Source organism: Corapipo altera, unplaced genomic scaffold (genome assembly GCF_003945725.1).
Source record: "Corapipo altera isolate COAL_440 unplaced genomic scaffold, ASM394572v1 51, whole genome shotgun sequence".
NCBI classification, from domain to species: Eukaryota; Metazoa; Chordata; class Aves; order Passeriformes; family Pipridae; genus Corapipo; species Corapipo altera.
The window spans coordinates 9,475,971-9,502,206 of NW_020884892.1; the positions used below are offsets into that span (position 1 = coordinate 9,475,971).

Below are 26,236 nucleotides of genomic sequence, written 5' to 3' on the forward strand. Positions count from 1 at the left end.
AAAAGAAACTTTACAGACTAAGTGTTGAATTACAACATTAAGAAGGGAAAAAACAAACCCTTTTCCCAACTGATTTAAAAAATAAAACCAGAAAGTACGAACGCTAGAAATCAAAATCAAAAAAGGAAGGAAAAAGAACCATAAAAGTGAAGTGATTCCAACTACCAGTAACTGGAAGAAAAAAAAAAATCTTCATTCCAGGACTTCATGAGTCTAATATCACATTATACCCAGTTCAGCAAAGTTCTCGGAGATCTCCCAATAAATACCAGTCCCATGCTTATCTCCCATTAAAATCACTGTGATTTACCCATCTGTTTAAGGACTTTACAGCACTGGTAGCATTATAATTAAAATATTTAAATGATCAATAAATACTAAAGAGGAAGTGATAACTAAGCTAAGAATAACTTAGAAAATCTCAGTTCTAGTAGTGTAATAGTTGCAAAAGAGTTTGGCACCTTGGCTAACAGGAGGAAGCCCAACAAAAGAAACATTATACGAAAAGGCAATTTACTTCTCAGGAATTTTCCAGTTCCCCTTTGCTGCTGCAGTTATGCCCTTCAAAACTGTGCCTCTCTCAAGCGCTGGGTCTTCAAAGAGACTGCGGTGAAATAATTGGTTTGAATCTTCACCCATTAAAAGGAATTTTATGTTGTCATAACTTCACAGGAATAAAATGAGTTACAACACCATAAAATTAGTATAACATAATTATTTGTTGCCATAGAAATAATTACTCCAGGACAACATTGTATAAGGGTCGCACAGAGACAATAACAGACCTCATTTTATGAGCTCTAGGCTGTTCATCCAGCTCCTGTGATTAGCAGCAGAAGAAAGGCAACACACATGAACAAAGCATTACTACCATATCTATAAAGAACAGCAATTTATTTAATTGCCCTACCTTTTTATAGACAACACTGGGGTATTCTACAGAATAAGCACCACATGACCTTCCCAGGCTGTATCAAAAGCCTTTGTTGCATTAGCCTTCCTCGGCTTTTCTCTGGAACACCATCTCTCTGCAACAACACGCTGACTTCCACATGTAGGAAAACCAGACCACTTCTAAACTGCTGACTGACATCAAGGCCTGTCTGAGGGCATCCACTGCTACATACAAAGTCAGCTACAGAATAACATAAAAACAAGTTTCCTTGAACTGCAAACCCCTCGATGTCCCTCATGATCAGGAAGGTAGAGCAAGGAGGTACACACCACTCACATGTACAGCATTTACCACCAGGTCACCTCAACTTGTCCATGACCAAGATCAGACAGAACATGGCAAAAATCCAAATGTTCATCAAGCTCCAGGTCTTTATTAACCTGGAGATGAACAGGTGACACCAAGTTTGGGGAATTTAGGGAGAAATATGCCAATACAGCCAAAAAGAAAACATTAAAAACTTGCAAAAGAAGACATCACAGTATTATAAAGTAGAAAAAAAGAATATATATACCTTCATATTTCACCACAACTTAATTGAAAATTAGAAGGCTATTCATCCAATTAGTTTATTCTTCTGATGATAATGTGTAAATCTTTATCTTAAGAAAATTTTTTTTCTTGATTTTTAGAGAAAAAAGCATATCTATGTATCATCCAAATTCTACAGTAACTTCAGCGGATTTACTTCTAGACATAAAGATATGCCAATGTTTAAATTCATAATAGTGAGTTCAAATACACATTTTGCTACAGGGATGGGGTTTTTTATAACAAGGTCTAAAAGTAATGCCAGAAAATCAAAGAAGGTCCAGATTTCTCTGAAGTTCAAGTTACATTAACATACCCCAAAAAAGGATCATGAATATGTAAATCTTGTTCAAATGAAACTGAAAAGTCATATTTAATAATGAACTTCTGCTGTAGACAGAAACCTAGTACTATGCTAACAAAAATTTTCCAGTGCCTGACTAATAATGAAACAAGAGTCTCTTCAAGGAGACAAGGAGGAGGACTTAAATATTTAACTGCACAAATGAATATGAATTTTTTTTTATTGCTTCCTAGGCAGACTGTATCTTCAGTTGCTTTACAAGAAGCAGAATAAGGTTGAGTAAATTTTGGTATTATTCTTCACCTTCCCCTTTTCCTCCTGTCAACAGTTTCTACAAGGTATTGTTCTAAATTCTAATACTGAATTTCCTTGTTGTTGTCTCTGTTACTCATTAATTAGCTAGAAAGCTAACTTATGTCATTGCATTGATTGCAAACTAATTATGTACCATTTAACAACCACCTAATTTTAAACAAAGAGACTAATTAGCAGTGCTGAACACAAGAGACATCTACTTCTATCAAATGCATTAAGCACAGCCATTGTGAATGGTTCCTGTCACTAGTCTAGTATTTCTCAACCCTCATTCAGCAGATGGAAGAATATCCACCCTGCCTCTGACTGCTGTGCTGACTGGCAGAGATGATAAAGGTGACATAAATTATGATATATCAACCACACTGGGAAACATACCCGTTATAGAATGGAAATAAAACACGTAAAACATGTAAAACCTTACCCTTTGACCTTGAGCTCCATCTCTTCCAGGTGAACCTGATGCTCCTGGGACACCCTAAGCATGATCAAGGAAAAGCAAGTTCAGTTCAAATTAACAGAATCCAACTAAATCATTTTCCAGTGAAACTGTATGACATGCTTTTGGATAAATGGAACTAGGTTCAATAATGGGTGGGGCCATAAAAGATTCAGTAAAGAAGGTATTTCTGTGAAATGAGATGAGTAAACAGACATTCTTAAAATGCACAGGCTTTGAGTCTATAGAGACCTGATTTCAGTGTTAAACAAGAAAATAACCAGTTCCTCAGGCCCCAGATGAATTGGTCACTGCACACCAGCATACCCTGTATTCCTTCACTTTCTAAAGCTCTGTTCAATTCACCCCAACACCACATTTCTCAGCAGTTTGGAGTATGTGCCCTAAACTCACAGTGATGTCAATTCAACATTCAAACTTAGTAAGAGACAGGTTAGACAATAACTTAGGGAATACCTGCAGGCCAGGAAAACCAAGATCTCCCTTCTCTCCCTTTTCACCTGGTGGCCCCTGCAAATTAAGAATCACACAAAGTAAACCAAATATATGGTTACATTTCTATTTTTAATAGTTCCCTTTCATTTTCTTGTAAAAAAATAACAAAGCAACCAATAAAAAAAAGACTATTTTTCCTACTGAAAGCAAACATACAGACTTTTGTCTACAAAACTGCAAATGAAGAATTTAAAAATACAGAAAATAAAACTCATTTTAAAAGAATTCAGAATTAACCTGACAAAATTATAGACATTATGTTCAAAAAAAAAAAAAAAGGTAGCTATTTTCTCTTCAAAGGAATCTGTTTCACTTCAGGCCTCAGAAGTACTTCCTACAATGATGAAACCAAGGGTTTTCTATGGAAAATAGACATGTTTCTACATTACATATGCATGACAAAAAATATATGTTGCTACATAATAAAGTAACTTCAATGAAATTTTATATAGAAACAATTTCTCTAAAAAATAAATATTCTTATAATGAAAGTATTCTGTATTATTCTCTGATGACAGCATCATCAAGAATATACAGTTTTGGTAAATCATTATATTGTACAGCAGTACCATACAGACTGGATAAAAAGAAGAAAGTAGATTACAATGTAGTACATTTGAAAAAAAATCTTGCAGAAAAAGATCTGTATCTACTACATTTCAAGGCTTGTTTGTATCCATCTACTGAGAAGTATATGAAACAAGATAAGTGCTACCAATGTTTCAACCAATGTTTCTTTATGATGAAATTCTGCGACTTATTTCACAACAACATTTCAAACTCCAGGCCTAATCACCTCCTCTGATGACAGATTTTGTAATGAAATGAACATTATTACTTAATTTTGGCAGAGAATATGGTGCTCTTGCTTGGGTATACCTGTCAAGTTAGAACTGATCTGCAATGAGCAATACCCCAACCAGAAAAAGATAAAATATTAACACTTTGGTTTGGTGTCATATTACAACCCCCACTGCAATTTTTTTTTTCACTTGTCTCCAGGCGTGGATGCTAATACCCAGGTCGTATTGAACCTGTGATCAAATACTTTCAGCTGACCAAAAGTTCAGATCCAAATAAAAAACCAGAAGTGTTGGCATTGAACCCACATTCACTACAGGTCAAACCCACATCTGTGATTTCACCTCAAATGTTGAAATTCAGATTCTGATCACAACACTAAAAGCTATTTCAGTCTAGTCCTTAGACTATATTTGCTGTTTTAAACATCACAGGAAAGAAGCCTATTGATTTTTTTAAGTCTCACTGGAGGTCCTTGAATAGAAAGTCCACTGGGTCCTTGTGGTCCTGGAGGTCCTTGCGGTCCAGGAACACCAATTTCACCTCGAGGTCCATCTGGTCCCTAAAGTAGCACAGGACATAAGTTAAACTCTTATCATATGGACAAAGGCAGCTTCTGTTTGAAGAATTAAATACCAATAGACTCAAAAATATCTGAAATATGAGTTAATATGTGATTGAGCAGTTAGGGTTCAATTTAAAACTGCCTAGGTCCTTCATAAATACTAAAAAAAATGATTATTTATGTGGTGAAAGCAGAATTCTGAATTTTATATTTTATCAAGGAACAAACAGGACAGGCAATTGTTATGAAAAGAGCCAGACCAAACGCCAATGGCATTTCACTATGTTTTTTCCTCAACAACACCAGAGACAATCTGGAATTAATTTCAAGGCTTACATGCAGCAGAGATAAAGCAAGAACCTGTACATCTATCAAATGTAGAGTGCTGTACAAAGTACCTTTGGACCCGGATCACCGCGATGACCTTTGGCACCTCTGACACCTGGACCACCCTGTGAAGCAAAAGCACAGCAGTCACTGAAAACCAAAACTCTCAAAAACGAAATCCAGAGAAGCCCAAACAGGTTTTTTCCTGTTCCTAAATCAGGATTCAAGAATCAGTAAATATCCTGTCACTATCCCTCCACTGGGGTAATTAAACTGAGAACATACTTGAGTATGGCCATGCACAGGAACAGATTTAAACACAGATGTGACTGCTTTCTAGAGCCAAGAATGCACACCACGTAAGCATCAAAATAACACTGAAAGCTACAATACGGATGGAAATGCGGTCATGGGTTCCCTTCCAGTTGCTGAAACCTCCCGCACATATGTCTGTTCTCTCCAAAATCATATTGTCAAAGGCTGAGTTTCCAGGAAGGCCAAGAGCATTCTGGCTTATATCAGAAACAGTGTGGCCAGCAGGACTGGGGCAGCGATTGTCCCCCTGTATTTGGCATGGGTGAGGCTCCACCTCAAATCCTGGGTTCAGTTCTGGGCCCCTCACTACAAGGACATTGAGGGGCTGAAGTAGGTCCAGAAGAGGGCAATGGAGCTGGTGAAGGGTCTGGAGCACAAGTCTTAAGAGAAGCAGCTGAGAGAGCTGTGTTTGTTTAGCCTGGAGAAAAGGAAGTTCAGGGGCCACCTTATCACTCTCTGCCTGAAAGGAGGTTGTAGCCAGGTAACAAGTGACAGAGCAAGAGCAAATGACCTCAAGCTGCACCAGGGGAGGCATAGACTAGATATTAGGAAAAATTTCTTCATGGAGAGGGTTGTGAAGAATTAGAACAGATTGTCCAGGGAAGTGCTGGAGTCACCATCCCTGGGGGTATTTAAAAGATACGTAGATGTGGCACTTAGGGAAATGGTTTAGTGGTGGACTTGGCAGTGCTAGGTTAATGGTTGGACTCATAACATCTTAAAGGTCTTTTCCAACCTAAACAGTTCTATAATTCTTTGATTCTAATGACTCAAGAATACTTTTCAGCAAGGACAACTCCAGAATCTACTAGATCTACCATGGTTTAATTCAGAGCTACTCTTAGGTAAAATGCTCTTTTGGTCATTTCTCTCTTTTTTTACTTTCTTCAGTAATGCTTACATCTGTTCACAATTTATTAACCAACTGTTGCCTTTTTTATTAGTATCATCTGAGATACTGGAGTACCATATATCTATGGATGGCTGCCATGAATGTGTTTTGCAAAAATATGCTGCATGTGCTTTCTGTCCTAGGACAGCATAAATTTTTTTTTCACTTGTTTTCATATCAATTTCCCTCTTCTCCCACCTGAGCATATTGCTTAACCTACTGGAATATGAGCTTTACAGGTATTCTGCCCTTCTTTGTACTCAAAAAGGATCTTGTACAACTACACACCAGAACTGAATAGCATTCTATAGAGGCTACAATAAGTACTTACAAAAATAACAGCAGTTAAATTAAAGACACAAAACCATGTAGTATCTATGAGACTTTAAATAGGAATGCAAATAACAGAAATGTTTGGAAATGTTGGAGCACTCTTGCTCTTCCATAAAGGTATCATGACATGGTCTTCATATGAGTCATCACAGAGCAGTTTTCCACTGCCCCTCTCAGCTTCCTCAGTCTTATTGCCTCCATCTCACAGGTCTGTGGCCACAACCCACTCCACCATAGCCAGCTCCAATCCTTAAAATCTTATCCCATTCTTCCATGGAACCACATCTCAATTGCCAGTTCCAAAATTCCAGATACTTGTATTTCTACATTCCAGCCCAGTAGCTCCCTCTGTCCTTTCTCCTCCCTCTGCCTTTCTCCTGAGATTACTCTCTCTGAGATTAAAAATTCCTCAGAACAATAACTGCAACTTTTTAACATAAACAAAACCACAGAGTTTTCTCACATTTTGTTCTCAGAAAGAGACTGCATTTTTACTAAGTATATATACTTAAAACCAGCCTGATGCTGAGACATTAAATCATATACTTTCAGACTCATGCTGAAGTTGATACATTTATCCATGTGCTGAACCCAGCAACCTTTGATTGGTAAAAGTACAAATTCCAGAAAAGCATTTATTTAAGATGAAAATATCAGAATAGCCCCCCTTAGTTTTCTCATAAACTTGTATTGATGGTTATTTCCCAGCACTACTAAGCTTGTGTGACTAATTTCAAATTTTTCATTTCTTCTGCCATTTCTTCTTCCAGCCAAAAATTCCTGTTATGCCTTTTTCCCTTATTTTGAATAACTTTTTAATAGCCAGTGCTTTCGCCTAGAAACAGCCTTAATCAACTGTTATCAAGACACATCCTTATTCCTCTTTAATAGTCAAAACCTGTGAAGCACTGAAAGCTGTTTCTTGCAATTAAACTTCTGCAATCCTCCAGTATTTTTGTTTATTTCACCTTCTTCAGTTCTGCAGCACTCCTTATAAATGCAGGCATTGATTTTGTGTGATATCTTATTTTTACTTTGTGTCAGGAATTTCAGACAGCAGGATCAAATTCTAGCAAAGATGAAGCCATAAAAACAGTATCCCATCATGAAAACTGCAAGATAATATTAACTCTAAACAATACTTTGTCTTACCCAAAATGACCCATTTACTAAAAGCCTAGGAAATCTTTCCAGAGTTACTATCCCAAACAAATGGAAGCCTTTTCTTTGGAGTCTCTTTAGCCTAATGTCTAAAACTGGCTACACGGTAGAATCCTGATCTCTTAAACAGAAAAATCCTTGGCTTAGAGAAAAGTCACATGACATTTTAACAACTTGGAGCACTATTGACCAGACATAGCACATGTGACTTTCTGACTTTTGGTTGGCACAGAGATGAACGCTGACTTTATTCCTTTGCTCTGCTTTTTCTTAGGCCTTGTACTTCTTTTTTTTTTTTTTTTTCCCAGAGCTATGCCATCTAACTCTCTGGCAAAAAAGCATCACTTCAAACACACTGAGTTCCAAAATCACACACTGCCTGCCTTGGCAGTGATTTTTCTGCTTGACTTTAAGCCTCCTCTTGCATGGCACTATGCTATTCAAAACATTGTTAATCCTAAATGTAATATATAGAAGTACATTATTTTACTGCTGGGTTAAGCCTTAGCAATTCCTGATTCATATATCTTTTGAAGTATTGTAATACACATCCTTCCAGTCAAATAATTTTCAAACAGTTTTCATTTTACTGTGAAATGTGGTCAAACTACTCAATTTCAGTGACATTTTTATGTGAATTATCTGTCTTTGTCAGAGAACACAAACTGAATGCTAAGATACAAAAATTAAAACTTTAATCCCTACTTGATTTATAACCTATATTTAAATAGGGGAACAGAACAATTTCTCCCTGTTCAAGACACATCTCTTCAGTGAATTTTCTCGTGAATTCCTTTTCAGGTTTTTGTACCAGAGGTTGAAGAACCGTTCTTGCAGAAAGACTAACCTCTGAGTTGTTAGTAGGATTAATGCCTGCTAGGATCAACAACATGAATGTCTTATGTGCAAGTTAATTTTGTTGTTAAACATGTATCTCATGTAATTAGTGTACTTTAACATTTTCAGAAGCATTTTCCTTTGCATTCTTTACCGGCTCTTTTGTTTCGAAACATGATCTTGGAAGACACAGGACTCAGTATGAGCAGAGAGAAACACGCACCTCAAACTTTTCATAGGAGAGCCTCATCTCAAACTAACTTAGCAGGCAGCCCTAAGATACCAATCAAAGTTAACAACCTAGTTGTAAAAAAAGAAACCACGTGATCATTCTATCCCAGTTAGGATTCTTGTTAAATCAAACCAATAACAGGCCATTGTAAACAGAGGCTGCAACTTTTCTAAATTGATAAAAATCAAGCTTGGGATGTGAGATTGAGTTCTCAAAATTTAGTGACCTGTATTTCTGTGTCTTATACATTGAGTTTCCACAAGTTTCCAAGAAAGGAGATTTATTCCACATTTCAAAGATCCTAGAGATGGAAGGAAAGTGAAATAATTGGCTTCCAGAAGAGACTATCTAGTTCCACTGGTTATGCAAGGAACTTAGATACACACTTAACATTTACACAGTAAAAACTTAATGAGTGCTATTAAAAGAACATCAGAAAGTAAAGGTAAAAGTTGTGCCAGTGTGCATTTCATCATTCACTGGCAAGCTGGAAAAAATTTTAATTCAGCCTTCACCAAAGCAGATCATTTCATCCTCTCTTCCCTTCAGGGCTTTTGGGTACCTCTCCACCTCTAGGAGGTCTCAGAAGAACCTACACTTACAGTTGTGCTTTCCAATCAATACTGTACTTACCTAGAGCTTTTAACACAGAAAAGTCTTCTTTCATCACATACCATACAAGTGGCATTGTCATACCCCATATCTTTAATTCATAAGAATACTGTAAACTGAGCATTTCAAAAGGTAAACTCCAAACTACATTTAATACACATATATTATAGTAGACAGACAGAAGGTGATTAAAATTTAGAAAATAAATGGCACTAACTATGACGTATCTACTAATGCTACAGACAGGTAACAGGATGCAAGGTCTGAAGAATACCACAACTGCTTCAGGTCTTGATTAAACCATTAAAAATTTGACTGACTGACTATGTAGAAGGTTTTTTTACAGCCTAATACTTGGCATCTTTGCTATAAATTGAATATAATTCTATCTCTTCACAAACACTTAAAACCCTAATTTAACCTTATTAGTTTTACAATGGCAATATATTCACATGTTTTGGAACAAAGGTGGCAGTGGACTATTTAGTACAGTTCACTAAAAACCTGAATAAAACCTTACCGGTGGTCCAGGAGGTCCAAGAGGACCCTTATTGGCTTCTGAACAGGAACAAGCATGAGGAAGGGCAGGGCAGTTTTCCTCATCTCTCTAAGGAAAAATTAAGATAGGAGAAGAATGATGTCAAAAACTTCAGAAGTTAGGGATTTTATGAATCTAAGATAAAGTACTGTGTGGATGCCTCAAAAGTACCTACTTGATTTAGAAACATATATGTCCTTGACTTTCAATAGGACACATAATCCAAGCAGACTTGGACTTGTTTTGAAAACACTTAACCATCCATTTCAATTAAAACATTTACTCAATAAAGGGGAAAGTAAAAGGTAAATTCTACAGTTATTGGAAGAGATTTCTTACCAAGCCAGGAAGCTCACAGCATTTGTCTCGATTGGCCCATGAGGTAGCACAAACAATGTCAAACATCTGTAACTGCAGCTGTTTTAAAACAAGGGTGATGTAAATGACTGTTAGGTGTAAGATCGGTGCAGAACAAAGCTATCAGCAAGCAAAGCTACCTTGATTTAAAGCACTCAGATTAGACAGAGGAGAGACTTGACTTTGAGCAGCAAGCCACAAATATGTCACTTAAAAGGGAAATCCACTGTTTTTACCAAATGTGTATTCTAAGCAAGTCACCTGAGCTATCAGACACTACATGAATTGAGCAAGCTGTTCAAGGTTAACTGCTGCACTTGTTGGATTATCCCCCACTCCTTGATTAAATTTCTGATTTTGCACAATGTTGCCTCCCAGTACTTTTTATACAGCAAAGGAGGCATCAAGAGTCAGGCAAAAGAGAGCTCACCTTCTCAAAACTGACTAATTCCTCTTAACCCACTGGTCAGCTGATCAGATTTTATCTGGGACAAGGTCTCCTATAGCCTATTACTTACACTGGAGCTGAGCCACAGATAATATTTATAGTTTTCTCCAGTTTAATTTTACTTTAGAATATGCCCTCTCCTGTCCTTATTATCCCCAGGCTACAATAGTTTAATGATGGTGAAAAGTGACAACACTGGGCAGAAAATTCCCATCACACGTCTGAGAACATGGTTTGGACAAGAATTTAATCTACAAGAACACACACATTTGCTAAAAATAGTGGCTGCTAGATACTCAGAAACAATATACTAAATAGGGCTCAATGGTAAAACCAATTGTCTCCTTTACAGCCTTGACTCAATAAAGTGGTCTGGAGAGATGAAGCTTCTGTTACTATTTCTATTCTTTTTCCATGCCTTGTTTATGTGCATTTTGAATACAGAGGGGAATGGAACAGAACATCCCATTAAATTAACCCCACATGTTAAAAAATTCGAGGAGCTGCTAGAGATAGAACTCTGTTTGGTTTTGCTCCCATTATTATTTTCAGTGGCATTATTTTAAGACCAGAAGAGAGGAATGAATTTAAAGATTTCTTAAAACCGTATTGCTTTCAAATCTGTTTAAATGAACTACATATGTGCACCTTTGGTTTTGTCTCATTCTTTTTCTTATATAGGTCAATTACTGTATTTTGAATAAAGGCATACTTTCACATAAATAGACATTTTCTTCACCTTACAGCAGATTAGCTGGTTTGTAGATGCATACTCACACGAGCTGGGTCCATGCTAAACACCTCAGACAGCTGAAGTGCAGCATGAAGGCAGCTTTTGGACCCTTGGTTTGGGTCCACAGAGATCCACTCTGAGTCCAGCAAGTCTGTGTCCCTGCCTGTGTTAAATACAAGCTGGTTTCATGTGGAGCCACTTAAGATGCCTCCCTCTTTGCTGTACATCTCTAAGCTACCCATTCCAGGATTCCTTAGCTTGTGAACATGCATGAACACACTGTTCTGGGACTCAGAATGACCCTGGGCATTTGCATGATACTGCACTTAAGCAAATAAGACATCCCAGAAAGGGGTGCAGCAACACGAGCTGGTTGTACAGAAAGCAGCTTGGGTTCAGAAGTGAAGTCGTATTGCCATTTTTTCCCACAACCCAATCCATCTCAAGCTATTTTGTTATCCTGAACAATGGAAGGTTGACAGTACTGGCTAAATTTATACAGTCCTACATAGGCATGTATATGCATTCATTTTCTCTGGACTAGACAATCTAGAGATCCACAGAGATAAAATACATTGTTGTAAATTAAAGAGCAAACAGGCATTTTCTGAATTGCCGTATTCACTAACCAAATGTTGAATGACATGGTATTCTTATTTTAAAATATTATGTGGGTTGCTCTGACTCAAGCTAAATAACAAAACAAAGCTTTCTTTGCTAGTGTTAAACATTTATTTATAATTCTCTGTATTCATAGTGATTTTGCTTTCTAAATATCCAGCCCTCCGAGCAGAATCAGTAAAATGAGATGGAAAAGTCTACCTATCATCATCTAACAAAGCTACAGATCTGCAAAGATTTTTCAACAGCAGGCTGCACTAGGCATTACTTTTTTAACATTTCATTAAATCTCGCTGAAAGAATAAAAAAAAAATTATTTGCTGCATGTCACAGCCAGGTTTCATTGCTCTGGCTAGCTGGAATGTCTAATCCAGAGAAGCTTCACTATTCAGGAATGTTAAAAGGGTTAGGCACCTTTAGTCTAATGCCCTTTCTGTCTTATCTATCTCTATTTCTGCATGTTCATTTTACTGTTGCACACCATATGCATAATTGGGAAAAAAACTCTAGTACAATTACATTCCCTCAAAATTGAAATGTTTGGCAAAATTCAGGTGATTGCACTATATTCATTTAATTAAAAAACACTCTAAAAACATTCCAACAATGCTAAACATGTGAATACAGTTAGAACAAAACATCCACAATTTTATTCCAAAATAACTGTCTGCTTGTTTTTATTTTATGTAATAACTATCTCTAAAACTAAGAAGTTTACTTGTTGTGAGAAGAATCTCCATCCTGCCTCCTACTAGAGTCCTTTGATGTCCTTCAATATTTGGACGAGGAAACCAACTCATTTGTGCCTTAGACATGACCATTCACACAAGTCCTACTCAACATAAATAAACTGTGCAGAATGGAGACTTTAAAGAATGGTATTTGGGTGCTTTCTTCATTTGCTTGTAATTTGGTATATGTGGTAATACCCAAAGAGAGCTGAACACTACTATAAAGAATTTTCATCCTCAGCTACATATTTTTAGTCTTACATGAGTTTTACAGTTCATTTGAACAAAATCAAATTTTTCAGTGAGTGGGCAGTCTGACTTTTCTTTTATAGATTCTTAGGTTCTAACAAAAGACACCATTTCTTTCCACTTCTTTACAAAGCCTTCTCTAATTCCAAGATTTCCTAAGTCTGCCCTTTTCTGTTTCTATTGGAATGTGACTACAAGGGCTTCTCTATGTAATTGTCTTTACAGGCTTCACATAATTATTATCCATAAGTTTGAAGGTTAAAAGCATTTTTTTTTTTTGTACAGAAATATATTCTGAAGGTTTATTTTTTACTAAACAAGAGTATTTTCATATATTAACAAGTAAATACATTTTTGAAACCTCATTCCTATTCAAATCAAGTCTTGAGTTCAAGGTTCATACTCTCTGCTAACCTCATTCTAAGGTCAAGAAAGTTCAAAGAAAATTAGCGAACAGTATCACACAACGAAAAAGTCAAAAACCCGAAACAAATCTTCTTTAATACATCTGAAACAAAATGGAAAGACTCTCATTGGTTGTCATGCAAACAGAATAATCAGTTACTGCTTCTAGGAGTACAATTTCAGAGGAATGAAAGAGTACTTAAACTTTTGGGGGAGATCTTTCACATTTAAATTTTTTTATATTATAAAAGAGCTAGATATGCTAAGATGAAAGCTTTTGCTTTTGGGGACTATCTGTGCCAAACCAGTTCAATTATTTAACTGAACAGACACTGAGCTAGGGGACAAACAGAGAGTAAGAGGGGATAAGAGACATGGGGAATAGTTATCACTCAAAACAAAGTTTAAATTATTCCAGGCAAAGGAGTTATACATTGAAATACTCTACATAATGAAATCTGAAACACAAGTCATATCTGAACATATCAACTGTGTTTACATATGTGTTTGAGAACAACATTTGAATAATGATGATCCCGTGATTTCATTTATTAAAATAATCAAAAATGGATTTTGCCCAAAGTGACAACTATTGCAGACTTCTGCAGAATTTCTGAAATGCTGGAACTTTACTATTTAAAATTCGAGTTCACTTGGCTTCAAATTAAAACTAACTGCAAAGATACCAAATAGTTTTCTTTAGGATAGTTTAAATGTTTTAAAGAATTGTTATTGTTCTACTCACTGGTGCAGAGTTGTCTCTCGGTCCTCTGGATCTCACCATTCTCCCCAGCACTTCTATGCCATCAGAACTAATATTCCCTGCTGCATTAATGGTCTTCTCACTCACTTGTTTGCAGTCAATAATTATCTTGGCTGTAGTCTTGCTGATAACAACATGCAGCTAAGCAAAAGAAAAGATGCTTTAACATACAAAGGAGCACATGGGATATATGTGTTCTTTCCTGGGAAAAGGGGGCATTTTTTGAAATGAGATCCTAACTCCATGTCTGCTAATGAAACTCATACAATCATCCATAGCAAATAACCTAGATGATCTCCAGAGGTCCCTTCCAACCTGAATTAATCTTTGATTTTAATCTGTTTAAGGAATTTAGTTAATTTTTCTACTTATGGAATATCTGCATAAAAATTGTCAATTTACGGAATTTATTCAGTAAGAAAATAATTTATCCCCAGCAAAAGATCTACACAATGTTCATATACAACTCAGATCCCACAAAACTCTTGATTCATGTGATTATGTCAGTAATAATTCCTGGACCTTGTATGATCCTGCTATCAAGCACTGGATTTCGCCAATACATCCTTTATAGCCAGTCACTTGCATAAGCCAAAAATGAACAGTAAAATTTAGTTTGTAAATTTTACCACACAGCAAAAGCTGTCTTAGTGAAGTTTTTACACTGAAAAAATCAAATCACATCAAATGCAGTACAGAAAGTAAAACACAGTGACCAAGTTCCTTCCCTCTGCCTTCATCACACTCGGTGGTCCCTTCTGCTGAGCAAAGCCACTCCCAGCAGAGTCCTGTCATGAGCAATTTCTCAGTTAAGCAAAGGAAAGAACAATTTGGGGATGGGATTAGGGTAGGAGGAGACCAGATGAACTGCTGGCAGAAATGTAGCATCTTCCCTATACCAGTACACTATGAGGAGATCAGAGCCCAAGGATCGAATGCCACGAAGGAGTCCTGCTTTGCTCCAGGTTCAGCTGTAACTAAATAACTGAAAAGTTACTATAAATCTGCCTTGCTTGCGCCTTTCAAACATGTTTGCAAAAAACATCATTCAAACATCAGAAAAATGCTTAAGAGGAGAATTTCCTAGAGCCTCATATATTCCTCCAAACCGCAAATTAAAAGTCAGAATTTTACACCAACTCTGACCTACCTTCCCTTTCTTGTTCTATTGACTGAAAAGGAAGTACAGAAAAGCTAAGCTCTGTAAAGACTATCACCTTAATTCACAGTCCCTTTTTTTTTTGTTGTTGGGTTTTTTTGTTTGGTTGGGTTTTTGTTTTGGAAAGATACAAACATCAGGAATAAAAGTGAACAACAAAAGCACTCTTTACAACAAATACATGTTACAATCCCAACACTACTTCACTTGCTTTCAGAAAGAACATTACAAGTCCTCTAACAGCCAAGAAAAGTTAAGTATGGCATAGCCCTTAAAATATGTTTAAAAATTATAACTGATGAGAAAAGGATAATTTTTTTTTGCTGGACTTTTTTATAAAATCTGAATGACACTGAGAAACCATATCTTAAAAGGAAATGCCAAATTATTTCTAAGGTAAGTGTTTTTACAAGAACTCTAAAATTCAGGCACAAGATGAAAATTGAACACATCAGCTTCATGATAAAAACTATGATTTGCTTTATGTTAATCCAATATTGCAAAGAGATTTATGATAGTAAGGTACAGGATGCAAAATACACTTCTTTTGGTACCATTTGACCTCATGAAAGATGAGATTTTTTCCCTATTACAATTACTAACCTTATGAAAACTCCCATAAAACATCTTCCTTATTTCAGGACCTTCAAAAGTCACAGTTTGAAAATCTCCTTTGTAGTCATAGTTAAAGAAAGTCAGAGTTTTACCACCATCTGTGTGAGACAGAAGTTAAGGGCTCTCTGTTAAAGGCCTATACAAGATTTCAAAGAGTCAATTTTGTGTTTAACAAAGCAGACCAAAGATGACAGCTCAAATTACAGTAAAACACGTCCATAAGTGATATACTGACCTGGAAGTAACAAGTTGTATCAGAGCAATGCTGTCTCCTGATTTGACAAGAAGGACAGGACAGTAGTTGTTTATCTACCTCACCCATGTCTACCTGGTCTACCGGGTCCTACTCTTCCACTAATTCTCTGTGGGACTTGCACAAGAAAAACACATCCTCAAGCTAGCAAAATGCTTAATTCCCACCTATTTCAAGGTGACATACTAGCAGCTATGAAGAACAGCTATCAGAGTATCTTCATCTTTTCAACAGTAAATATGAAAACCCTCTGAATTATAAACCCTGTTTTACAGTTGTTGAAGACAAATCAAATAGAAATGAAGAGCCCTTCTCTAAGTCTGCTATCCACCAGACTGCACTGCCTCTGTGTGTACTTGGTGTACCACTGGCATATATCAAGATAGATTCAATTAGAATCAGATTCAGAGCACTGGAATTTTTAAAAGCAAATCAGTACCTCACATCAAATTACATCTAGTACAGCTCTTTGGATTTCAGTATCATTCGCCGCAGTTTAAAGCAGTTAACTCAAAATTTGGCTCTAACTCCAAATTCAACTCAGTTAAATTGAATCTAAAAACCAGGCATTAGAGACCACCACCTTTCAGATTCAGATAGTTTTTCTTGCAGCAGACTGAAACATAGGCAATAATAAATCTAGTCACAGAATGAATAATTTGTACAGTTAAAGTCACTAATAAAACACAAAATACGTACTATCTAAAATAACTCCAACCAGTGGTTCATATCCTTCATTTAAAATCTCCCAAAGAGCAAAGGGCTCCTGAGGTGTGTCAGGGAGTATACGAAAGAGAAACGTGATGGTGTAATCAGAAGGGAGACCTTCAGGATGCAAATACCTGTAAGAGAAATAATGTCTTTTAAACTGAAACAACATTAAATCTGGTGATTTACTTATCAGATGTTTACTCAACATGCTTTTTATTACTCTGTATATTTCTTTAGAAATCAAGACTGAGAAGTGATATGAATAAGTGTTTACAAAATCTACTCGACAACTACTAAAAGAATATTTATGAAGAAAGAAGTTATAGTTTCCCTTAAAATTTACAAAATTGTCCTTAATTATTAACATTTTTTTTAAATTTGAAGATGAAATCAGAGCTCAGTTGGAAATAAAGTTAAAATTAATAATATTAAAAGCTTTTAAAAAACAGTAGCCACTCTCAAGACCTTTGCACTTGTCTGATTCAACAGACAATAAAAGCAGAAATTGCTTGGAAGACCAATCTCAATAGACATGTCTTTTGCCACTAAACCATTTCAAATGGATTAAAATTAGGAGTGACAGACTGTTATAGAAAGCTTTATAAAATATGGGGAACAGAATTTATAAATTTAAAGCCAATACATAAGAAAGTGAAGTCAAAACAGATCACATACAGACATACAATCTGATTTCCTAGAATTTTTTCAGAAGAGAGAAGAAATTTACGATATAAAAGAAGTGTGTTATTTTATGTCATTTCCAAAAATTCGTTATTTAGTACTTCCAAAATTAACAACCTTTTCTTGTTGAATCCCACAGTGGGATGTTTGGACAAGTGTCTGAGACAACTGACTGTATTTTAAAATATTAATTAGTCTGATTCCTTAAAATCATAGTAAAGGCATCTGAAAGAAGCCTGAAGAAGTTATTTAAACAATTTCTTTTCCCTAAATATATCCCATTCCTTCTAAAGTGCTTCTGGCACATATAAGATGTATAGATATGAATCATGCTGAAAAGGGAGACAAATGTGATATATAATCAATATATTCTGCACAGTGTCAGTAGATGATCAAATGTGATATTACACTGCCCACTTCGCATAGAGAAAGAGAGGGAAGTCAACAGGCAGAAGAAAAAAGCCTTACAGTGTGTCCACTGTACATGAATGAAAGACAATTCAATAAGCAGGGAGGGTCAAACACAAGGTTTGGGGATTCAGAGCTCAAAAAGGAGAATAACGTTAACGACATTCAGTGCATAAATGAGATAAAGCCAAGTGGTGTTATTCAGACATACCTGTAGATCATCAAGAGAAAGGTGTTCTCTGAACCATGAAAAGGAGTGAAAGCCTATTAAGCAGTAAGACTGGGCTGGGGTGGCAGCTAGAGAATAGCATATAAATGCAGCAGATCCAATTAGAAAGAAGCAGAAAGGGAAAAAGAAGTGAGAAATGCTAATCCCTTGACATCTCAGTCCATCTAGGCCCAGAGGGAAACAAAACATGAAGAATATGAAACAGCCCCAGGAAGTACAGCTCCAACTGGGACACAAAAAGACTGATATTATATCTAATATAAACCTTCAATGTCATTTCCCACTGTTTTTCTTTCTTATTTATCTCAGCTAAAGAATACTTGTTGTTACATCTTCCCACGTGTAATCCAGCAGAGCCACTGTTTTTCCCTGGTGTCACTTAATAAGAAGTGAGAGACTGGACTGAGAGGAACGAAACACAACATACACACTGTTCATAGAAGAAACAAAGAGTTTCCATCACTTCCTCTCTGAGGAATGACTGTAAAAGTTCAATGAGAGGATTCCTCATTGCCTTAACTCTCCCATGATACAGTCCTTGTGACTGAAATATGTGCCTCCTCCCAGGAAGGTACTAGATGGATGGAGTTCACACAGACTCACTTCAGCATAAGGGAATAATCTTCCTTTGTAACCAGTGAATGGACATAGACTGAAGTAAAAGTGACCAAGGACAGCTAAAGCAGGTTCTCATTTTGACCCCCATTTCAAAGACATTCTGAACTCCATGAGACTTCAGCGTGCATTCCAGAGGCATCTTTCACAAAGTAATACACACGGGAATCTTCCCAGACCTATGCCTGCATGAGATTGGTGGGTGGTGGCACAAGCCTAAAACTGGCTTATATGGAAAACCCAGAGTAGTCAGTGGGTTTACCTACTTTTACCTACAGTTGTTGGTTTTGAATTAAACTGATTGAGGACCCAGGACACCGAACAGTCTTCCTATTCACAAGTATAACACAGATATACACTAGTGCCTCTGCTCTTCTGACTTAAAAATACTAGTCCCTGAAATGAATAATTGACTGCACTGGAAAATTATTTTCATGTTTTTTGTGAGTATTTATATGTTAATACATACTTGGTAGGCTGTGACACCAGGGCATCCTTGTGCAGTCTGTAACATGGGTAAACATTAAATGTACCAGGTTCCATTGAAACCCCTTCCACAGCAGAAAACTCCTTTTCAACCAAACCAAACATTTCCATCATTTTAAATCCTGGAAGGTATCAAAACACATATTTTATTAATTTAAATTAATACTGCATTACAGTAAACAAAAAAAGACAAAGCCAGTTGCATCAAAGAGTTTCATTCACCAACTGTTTAATACCTGTTAGCATGAAGGGAAATTTATTGCCTAATATTGTGAAAATCACATAATAAAAATGATTCCATAAATCAGAAACAAAAATTAACATAAAAACACTGTACCTGCAAAATTATTGCCATCTTTAACTACCAATGGGCAGGCTGGAAAACAAGAAAAAATATATTTAAGGATACAAGAGATGTCCCACTGGGTCAGAACAATGATTCACTCAGCTCTGTACCGAGTACTCCATCCCCAACAGCAGCAAAAGGAGATGCTGTTTCAGAAGGGCATGCAAACCTGCCCACCTGACCACTCCGTTCAGTTGATACTCCTCGGGATCCACGAGGGTTGCAGCAAAGATATTAAGGGGTACATTCCTATGTGCTCCATATAATATCCTATTAAGGATTTCTCGTCCATGAATTTGTCTAATCCTTCTAAGAAACTGCCTTCACAACCTCTTCAACAAATTCAAATTTGTTGAAAAAAGGCAACAAATTCATTGTCTGTTGCATAAAAAAAAAGTATGTCTTATATTGGGTTTTAACCAAGTGTTTCCTAATTCTCCTTTTGTGAGCTTCTCCAGCCTAACCCCATCTCAAGTTCAATTATTACAGCTGGCATTCTCTGTACCTTTTCAAACTCCACAGCAGCTTTCATGAGCAACAGAGACCAGAATTGCACACAGTCCTTAAGATGCACACATTTTAAAGAGTTGTAAGTCTGATTTATACTTTTCTTTTGGCAGGGAAGAGCACGCACTAATCTCTTTCAGAAAAGGTGCCCTGGAAAATCAATAGGCCTAGAAGCAGTATGTCAACCAAAGATAGCACCCCAGGATACTCATATTTGAAAATCACTTTTAGAATACGAGCACAAGTGACCAATAAATGCTACTGTTGAGTATTCTCATGTTCAACATTCTCTCTATGGTCAAAATCTCAGAATTGATGGTTCAGAAGCAACACTTTCTGTGCTTACCAGCTCTGATAACTCAAGAGTCTCATGATAACTCACAACCCTGTGCAGAAGAACTCCTCACAATCACAAATTATTCACATCAGCTGTACTTCCTGGCTTATATACAGGGAAATATATTGTGGGCACACACCTAAAAGCATATGAATTATTGACCTCTAACCATTAGGTGCTGCTCTAGAATATATTTCCCTTAATTTTCATAAAGAGATTGAAATTTTTTTTTGCAGATTTCAGAGTTTGAGTGTGTTTCATGCTTTTCCTTAGGCTACAACTCAGCTACTTTCTCTCATAATACAAATATGAATGATTGGTTCTCCATTGATAAATTAACCATGTGACTGGAGTAATAATGAATGTAGCTAACTCTTACAGAGGGTTAAAGTAGCCTAGAAAATAAAATATATTAACCTTTTATGATTCTGAACTATGTTTCACATCTGAAATAAATTTTTGACAACCAATGGCTGCATTCTGGATTTACAGCAAACAATCCTTAACTATTTTGAAGTCACAACACCTTCATTTCCTTAATCTTTTATGGAAATAACATTAGAATTATAACATCAGCAGTAAATTATATTAAAAATATCAAGAATACCTCATAATAGAAAATTATCAGTTATAAACTAAGCAGTTATTTTAGAAACAAACATAAATCAAAGTGGCTAACTTGCTGATGCAGTTTCACAAACAAAAGTGATCAGCTCATCTTCAATCTTTGTAAAGGCATCAAAGTCATCCACAAAGAAGACGTGTCTTTCACTGGGCTTGCTGCCAATATTCACTAACTCTGAATAGTCGGCATCAGCTACTCCAATAGCAAAAAAGCTGAAACCTGTAAAACAGAAAAGAACACTCTTATGAGACATTCATTAAGAGAGTGGAAATACAATATGAACACAATTATATTTGCATTGGCTCCTTTCCTGATTAAATACAAAGGTGGACATTTTATTATTATCCTATAGCACAAGAAAATTCACTTATGTAATCTAAAATAAAGCTAATACATTCTCTGTGAAATATTTCTTTTGGTTATTTATGCTTAATTAGTTAAATAAAGTAAACCCTTGAGCATTTTCTTGAAGATATATGACTACTCAGCAGTTTAAAGTTTTAGCATATGTTTAAATGCTTTCCTACACAAAAATATCCATGTATCAAGTATATAATAAATACAAAGCAGAGAAATTAATTTCCTGTAGGTCCTTTACAGACTTTTTCTGTCTCATATATTAATATATATAATATTTCAAGCCACTGCTGCCTCATGAGTAAACACTGAAATAAATACATTTCATCAACAACTTAACTGCATTGGTTGAATCTGTTCTATATATTCAGCATGAATATATTTCAAAATTTGAGCCTGACTTCAAAGATTTAAATGAAATGGAAATTGTATCCTACACGGTTCAGGAGCAGTAAAATAGCTAAAAGTTTTTCAATATTTTCCTTTCCATAAAAGATGAAGGAAAAAAAACCTCCCTACATCAGGCTGAATCTATTTAATGACATACTGCTCTTGTATGGCTCAGTCCTAAACTTACTCCAGCCAAGCAATATTATTTTTAAGTTTGACTGAAGCCCAGGGGCATTCATCACCTTCTGCAGAGCTTTTAGCATAACAAAACTTTGACCTAATAAATTACAACAATATCTTCATGTCTCATCCAAAATCAGCACCTCTTCATGCCAGTTGCTCTCAAACATACAAGTCAGTACCTGCTCCAACCTATCTGCAGCCTCATTGCACAGCACGCTCAAGAGGACAATGGAGATGGAAACTCATCTGCCAAGGTGACACATCCCAGTCAGCACCTAAACCCTCACAATACACCATCTCCTCTCAAGACTGTTGCCAGTCTAATAATTAATACATGCAACTGCAAGACTTACCTGAGAGCTGAACAATTTTTGTTCAGCTTAGATATAGACTTCAATTTATTCACAAATACAGGGTTTTCTTTACTGCTACTTAAAACAAGTTATTCAAACTCTACTGTTTTGTAATACGCTTTATTTATGAAGGCACTACACTCAGCCTCTAGCAACACAACGAGTAGGCAGACAAGCTGGACGATCACATGGCTTTCAGGAATCCGCGATATACACTGGAAACCTCACAGCTCTCAAAGTTAAAAGCAAATAAAAAGCACAAATGTAATTTCTTGTTAGATTGCTTCACATTAATAGGCAGATTGTTTTTTTTCTTCCAACCTTAGTTTTGTTCTGTGTGGCACACTGTGCCCTTTGGGTTTTGACACAAATCTCTACAACAATTAAATACTTAGACTCACAACACAGTGTGGCTGCTTAAAGCTCTAAAATCAGTGCTTTAAAAAAATTTCTAAAGGTAATTAGTGTAACATGAGAGCAATAAGAAACAATAAAAGAACACATGAAAGAATTTTCAAAGGACCTCTTATATAGAAAACAAAATAGTTCAGTTTGCTCGTAACCACAAGACTACACTTTATAGATGACAATCCAGATTCTCAGGATCATATTCCCCAAATTCTTCATCCTGGGAGCAATTCCATTGACTACCACATGATCTTAGCACTGTTGCCAAATTAAAACTAATGCCATTAATCACCAATTATATCCAGAATCTAACCATATCCTAGTGATATTCTGTCTTTTTCAGGAATTGCTGTTTTCTTTAAACTTGAAAATCTTCCTGGAGGAAAAATTACGCTTACCTCATGACCACACTTACAGAGATACAATTAATGAAAAAAAAAGGAAATGCAGGTAGTTCTTAAAACTACACATTTTACCATCTAGTTGCATTTCTCTGGAGACTTTGTTCACATCATCCTGTGATCGCCCATCAGTAATGACAACCAAAACCTTTGGAATGCCCCTTCTCATGCCTGCCTCTCCAGTAAACAAGATTTCTCTTGCATGTTTAATGGCTTTGCCTGAAACACAAAAATTGACAATATACTTTCACTGAATGTAAATGCAATTTCTATTGGCTACTTATAACTATCTTCTCATATCTTCTCAGATTTATTTATGTTGGACATAAATAAAAAGAGAAATCTGCTGGGTCCTGGGTAGTCTGTCAATTAGTGCATTCTGTAGTTATTAGAGCTAAGATTTAGAAAAGTTTAATTTTGACCCTAACCTTTGAAAATTTGATGGCTTCAGCCATCCATTTTTCAATCCAAAAGGTGAAGATCAAGAATATGAAATGTGTGGGTGTCCTGGTTTTAGTTGGGATAAAGTTAAATTTCTTCTTTGTCACTGGTACAGTGCTGTGTTTTGGATTCAGTGTGAGGATAATGTTGATAACACTCGGATGTATTGGTTGTGACTGAGCAGTGCTTACCCTGAGTCAAAGCCTTTTCAGTGAGGCCTCTATCAGTGAGGAGCTGCACCACAAGACTGGGGGAGACCATGGCCAGGACGGCTGACCTGAACTGGCCAAAGGGATATTCCACACCATAAAACATCATGCCCAGTGTATAAACTGGGGGAGTTGGCCAGGAGGGGACAATCACTGCTCAGATGGGCTGGCCATTGGTCAGTGATTGGTGAGCAACTGTACTGTGCATCACTTGGTTTCCTTGGGTTTCATTCCTCTCTTTTTGCTATCTCCCTTTTCATTACTATTATCATTATATTTTACTTTATTTCAATTATGAAACTGTTCTTATCTCAGCCCACAGGTTTTAGCCTTTTCCGATTCTTCTCCCCATCCCACGGGGTGGTGGTGGGGGGCAGGCAGTGAGTGAGCACTGTGTGGTATTCAGCTGTTGGCTGGGTTAGAGATAACAAAACCTTCCTTTCTATCGGCGGAGAGGCTCGGACAGAATTGCACACGAATCAATATGATTGGCAAAAATGTCCCCTTTATTAGAGGAAAGGCAGCTTATATGCTGCCCGTGGCACAGAGACATGTGACTCTTCCCCAGGCCACATTGGATACATAAGGAAAACATACTGTGGTGTACAGTACTAATTGGATAACAGTAGGTGTCCATAAAACTTGTTTTCCTGACAGAACAACTCCTCCTTCACCTTGGCACGAGGCCTGCAGCCATATTAGTGTCGCAGTATCTTTTTACTGTCTGCACCAAGCCATGCCAAGGTGAAGGTCTCAGAAATGCAATAGAAATTGTTCACACAATTTCTGTCCTCCGACACCTTTCTGGATTGTAGGGCACAGTCCACATAACAACTGACAGTGCCATTGTAGTAAATGGAAAACGTGTTATTTTGATAATACTGAGACTGGATGCAATGCAACAGCTGCAAGAAATTTCTGTGCAGTCTGAGAATAATATAACACATGGTTTCCAACTAAAACAGACTTTAACCCTTTCAGCACTCATCTTTAATTTCTTCACATCAGAAAGCTATCCTAAGGGATTAATTAAAATGCAACCTCATTCAGTTAACAGACATCTTCCCCCAACCCAGTCTTAAACATCCCACTGAGACTTAACTGTCCTGGCTTATAACCAAACAGACCCTCCACTCTCTCCAGTTTTTGACATGCTCTGCAAACTCCCTCCCACCCTCTCTCTCCTCCCACTTTTCAATCCACTTGCCAAGCTGACATCGTATTACTCCCCGTTCCACCTTCCACTGTCCCCAGAGTCATTTGCTTTTGCCCAGCTGTCTCTCTCTGCCTCCCTGATCCTTGCCATCACTGTTGGTCAGTGGGGTGAACGTGCAGCAGTAGGGGCTGAAGGGCATAAACTACAGATTGCAAAGACTTTCTAATTTCCGTGCCCAACCTTTCCTCTCCAGTGAGGACATACCATGTTCTCACTGGTTTTGCACTGATTAATTAAACCACTTAACTAATGGGAAAGAAATACCACACAGAGAGTAGCAGGGAGAAAATCTGCCTCACAGTCATGACCTTTCTCACCTGTTTTTGTATTTCCTCCTTTGTAGGCTATTCGCTGAATAGCTTCAAGAAGAGTCTCTTTTGTGTTGTATGCATTCAATTTAAATTCTGTCCTGGGATCATCGCTAAACTGAATTATTGCCACCTGTGCATACAGAAGATCTTCATTACAAAAGCACCACCCAGTGCATAAGCAAAAAGTGAATCTGAGCATTTAAAACAAGGATTTATCTTGTAACTTTGCTTCATCCTTCAATTGAAGCCAGATTTTTTTTCTCTTTAAGAAAGATTTCACTAAATAAAGTTCAATTTTACTCTTTGAAACCTTGGCAACCATCTAACACTTTCTGGTTTCATTTTGCAGCAAACAGGATGAGAAAAGTAATACCCGCTTTGGCAAAGTGCTCTCAACCAAGCCCCAGAGCAAAATCCTGGTTACAGCTGCTCACACATGTACAGTTATTCATATACAGAACTGCAGGGACTTTATTCAGTCTCCACAAATTAATAGCTGCACTTAAGTAACTCAAGTTAGGGAGCAAGACTGAAGCAAGTAATAGAAAGATTCAAGAACATATTCTGAAATATTGCCTCTCTCAAATATGATGCTACATGAGTTCAGACCCTGTATTTCAATACTATACACTAAACCCCTACAACTCACAAAGCACACATTGGATTTCATACTCTATAAATGGTGCCTCTGATTTAAAAGGAGCTATTATGCTTAAGCTTGTGCCTAGGTTTCTGAAGCACCATGAACTATATTCTTGGAAAATAGATGTGTAGGAAACAGTAAAAACTAAGTATTCTTCTGGGTTTGGAAAACTTGAAATTAATTTTCCAATGAGATCCCAAACAACATATTATACAGGTAACACAACAGTAATATATTTGCCAATAATTTGTTCTGGAGCAGATTCAAACATCTCTCTAAACAAATACATAAATAGAACAATCATTGTAAACACTGTATTTTATACAAAGCACTGTAGATTCTGTAGACCATGTGATTTTAAATTATGAATAT

The 26,236-nt window shown here is 36.7% G+C and overlaps 1 protein-coding gene across 1 annotated transcript in view; it reads right to left on the bottom strand.

Moving 5' to 3' along the window:
- The window catches only part of COL14A1 (collagen type XIV alpha 1 chain), a 115,738-nt gene that overhangs the window by 17,875 nt on the left and 71,627 nt on the right, over positions 1 to 26,236 (bottom strand). The window contains exons 27-40 of the mRNA XM_027645619.1: positions 25,228 to 25,351; positions 23,120 to 23,263; positions 21,007 to 21,171; positions 19,475 to 19,513; positions 19,121 to 19,259; positions 16,707 to 16,849; positions 15,743 to 15,852; positions 13,963 to 14,121; positions 10,013 to 10,090; positions 9,656 to 9,742; positions 4,825 to 4,878; positions 4,328 to 4,423; positions 3,022 to 3,075; positions 2,530 to 2,583 (exon numbers count right to left, since the gene is read on the bottom strand). Of these exons, the coding sequence (XP_027501420.1) occupies positions 2,530 to 2,583; positions 3,022 to 3,075; positions 4,328 to 4,423; positions 4,825 to 4,878; positions 9,656 to 9,742; positions 10,013 to 10,090; positions 13,963 to 14,121; positions 15,743 to 15,852; positions 16,707 to 16,849; positions 19,121 to 19,259; positions 19,475 to 19,513; positions 21,007 to 21,171; positions 23,120 to 23,263; positions 25,228 to 25,351 (1,446 nt within the window). The remainder of the gene's footprint in view (positions 1 to 2,529; positions 2,584 to 3,021; positions 3,076 to 4,327; positions 4,424 to 4,824; positions 4,879 to 9,655; positions 9,743 to 10,012; positions 10,091 to 13,962; positions 14,122 to 15,742; positions 15,853 to 16,706; positions 16,850 to 19,120; positions 19,260 to 19,474; positions 19,514 to 21,006; positions 21,172 to 23,119; positions 23,264 to 25,227; positions 25,352 to 26,236) is intronic.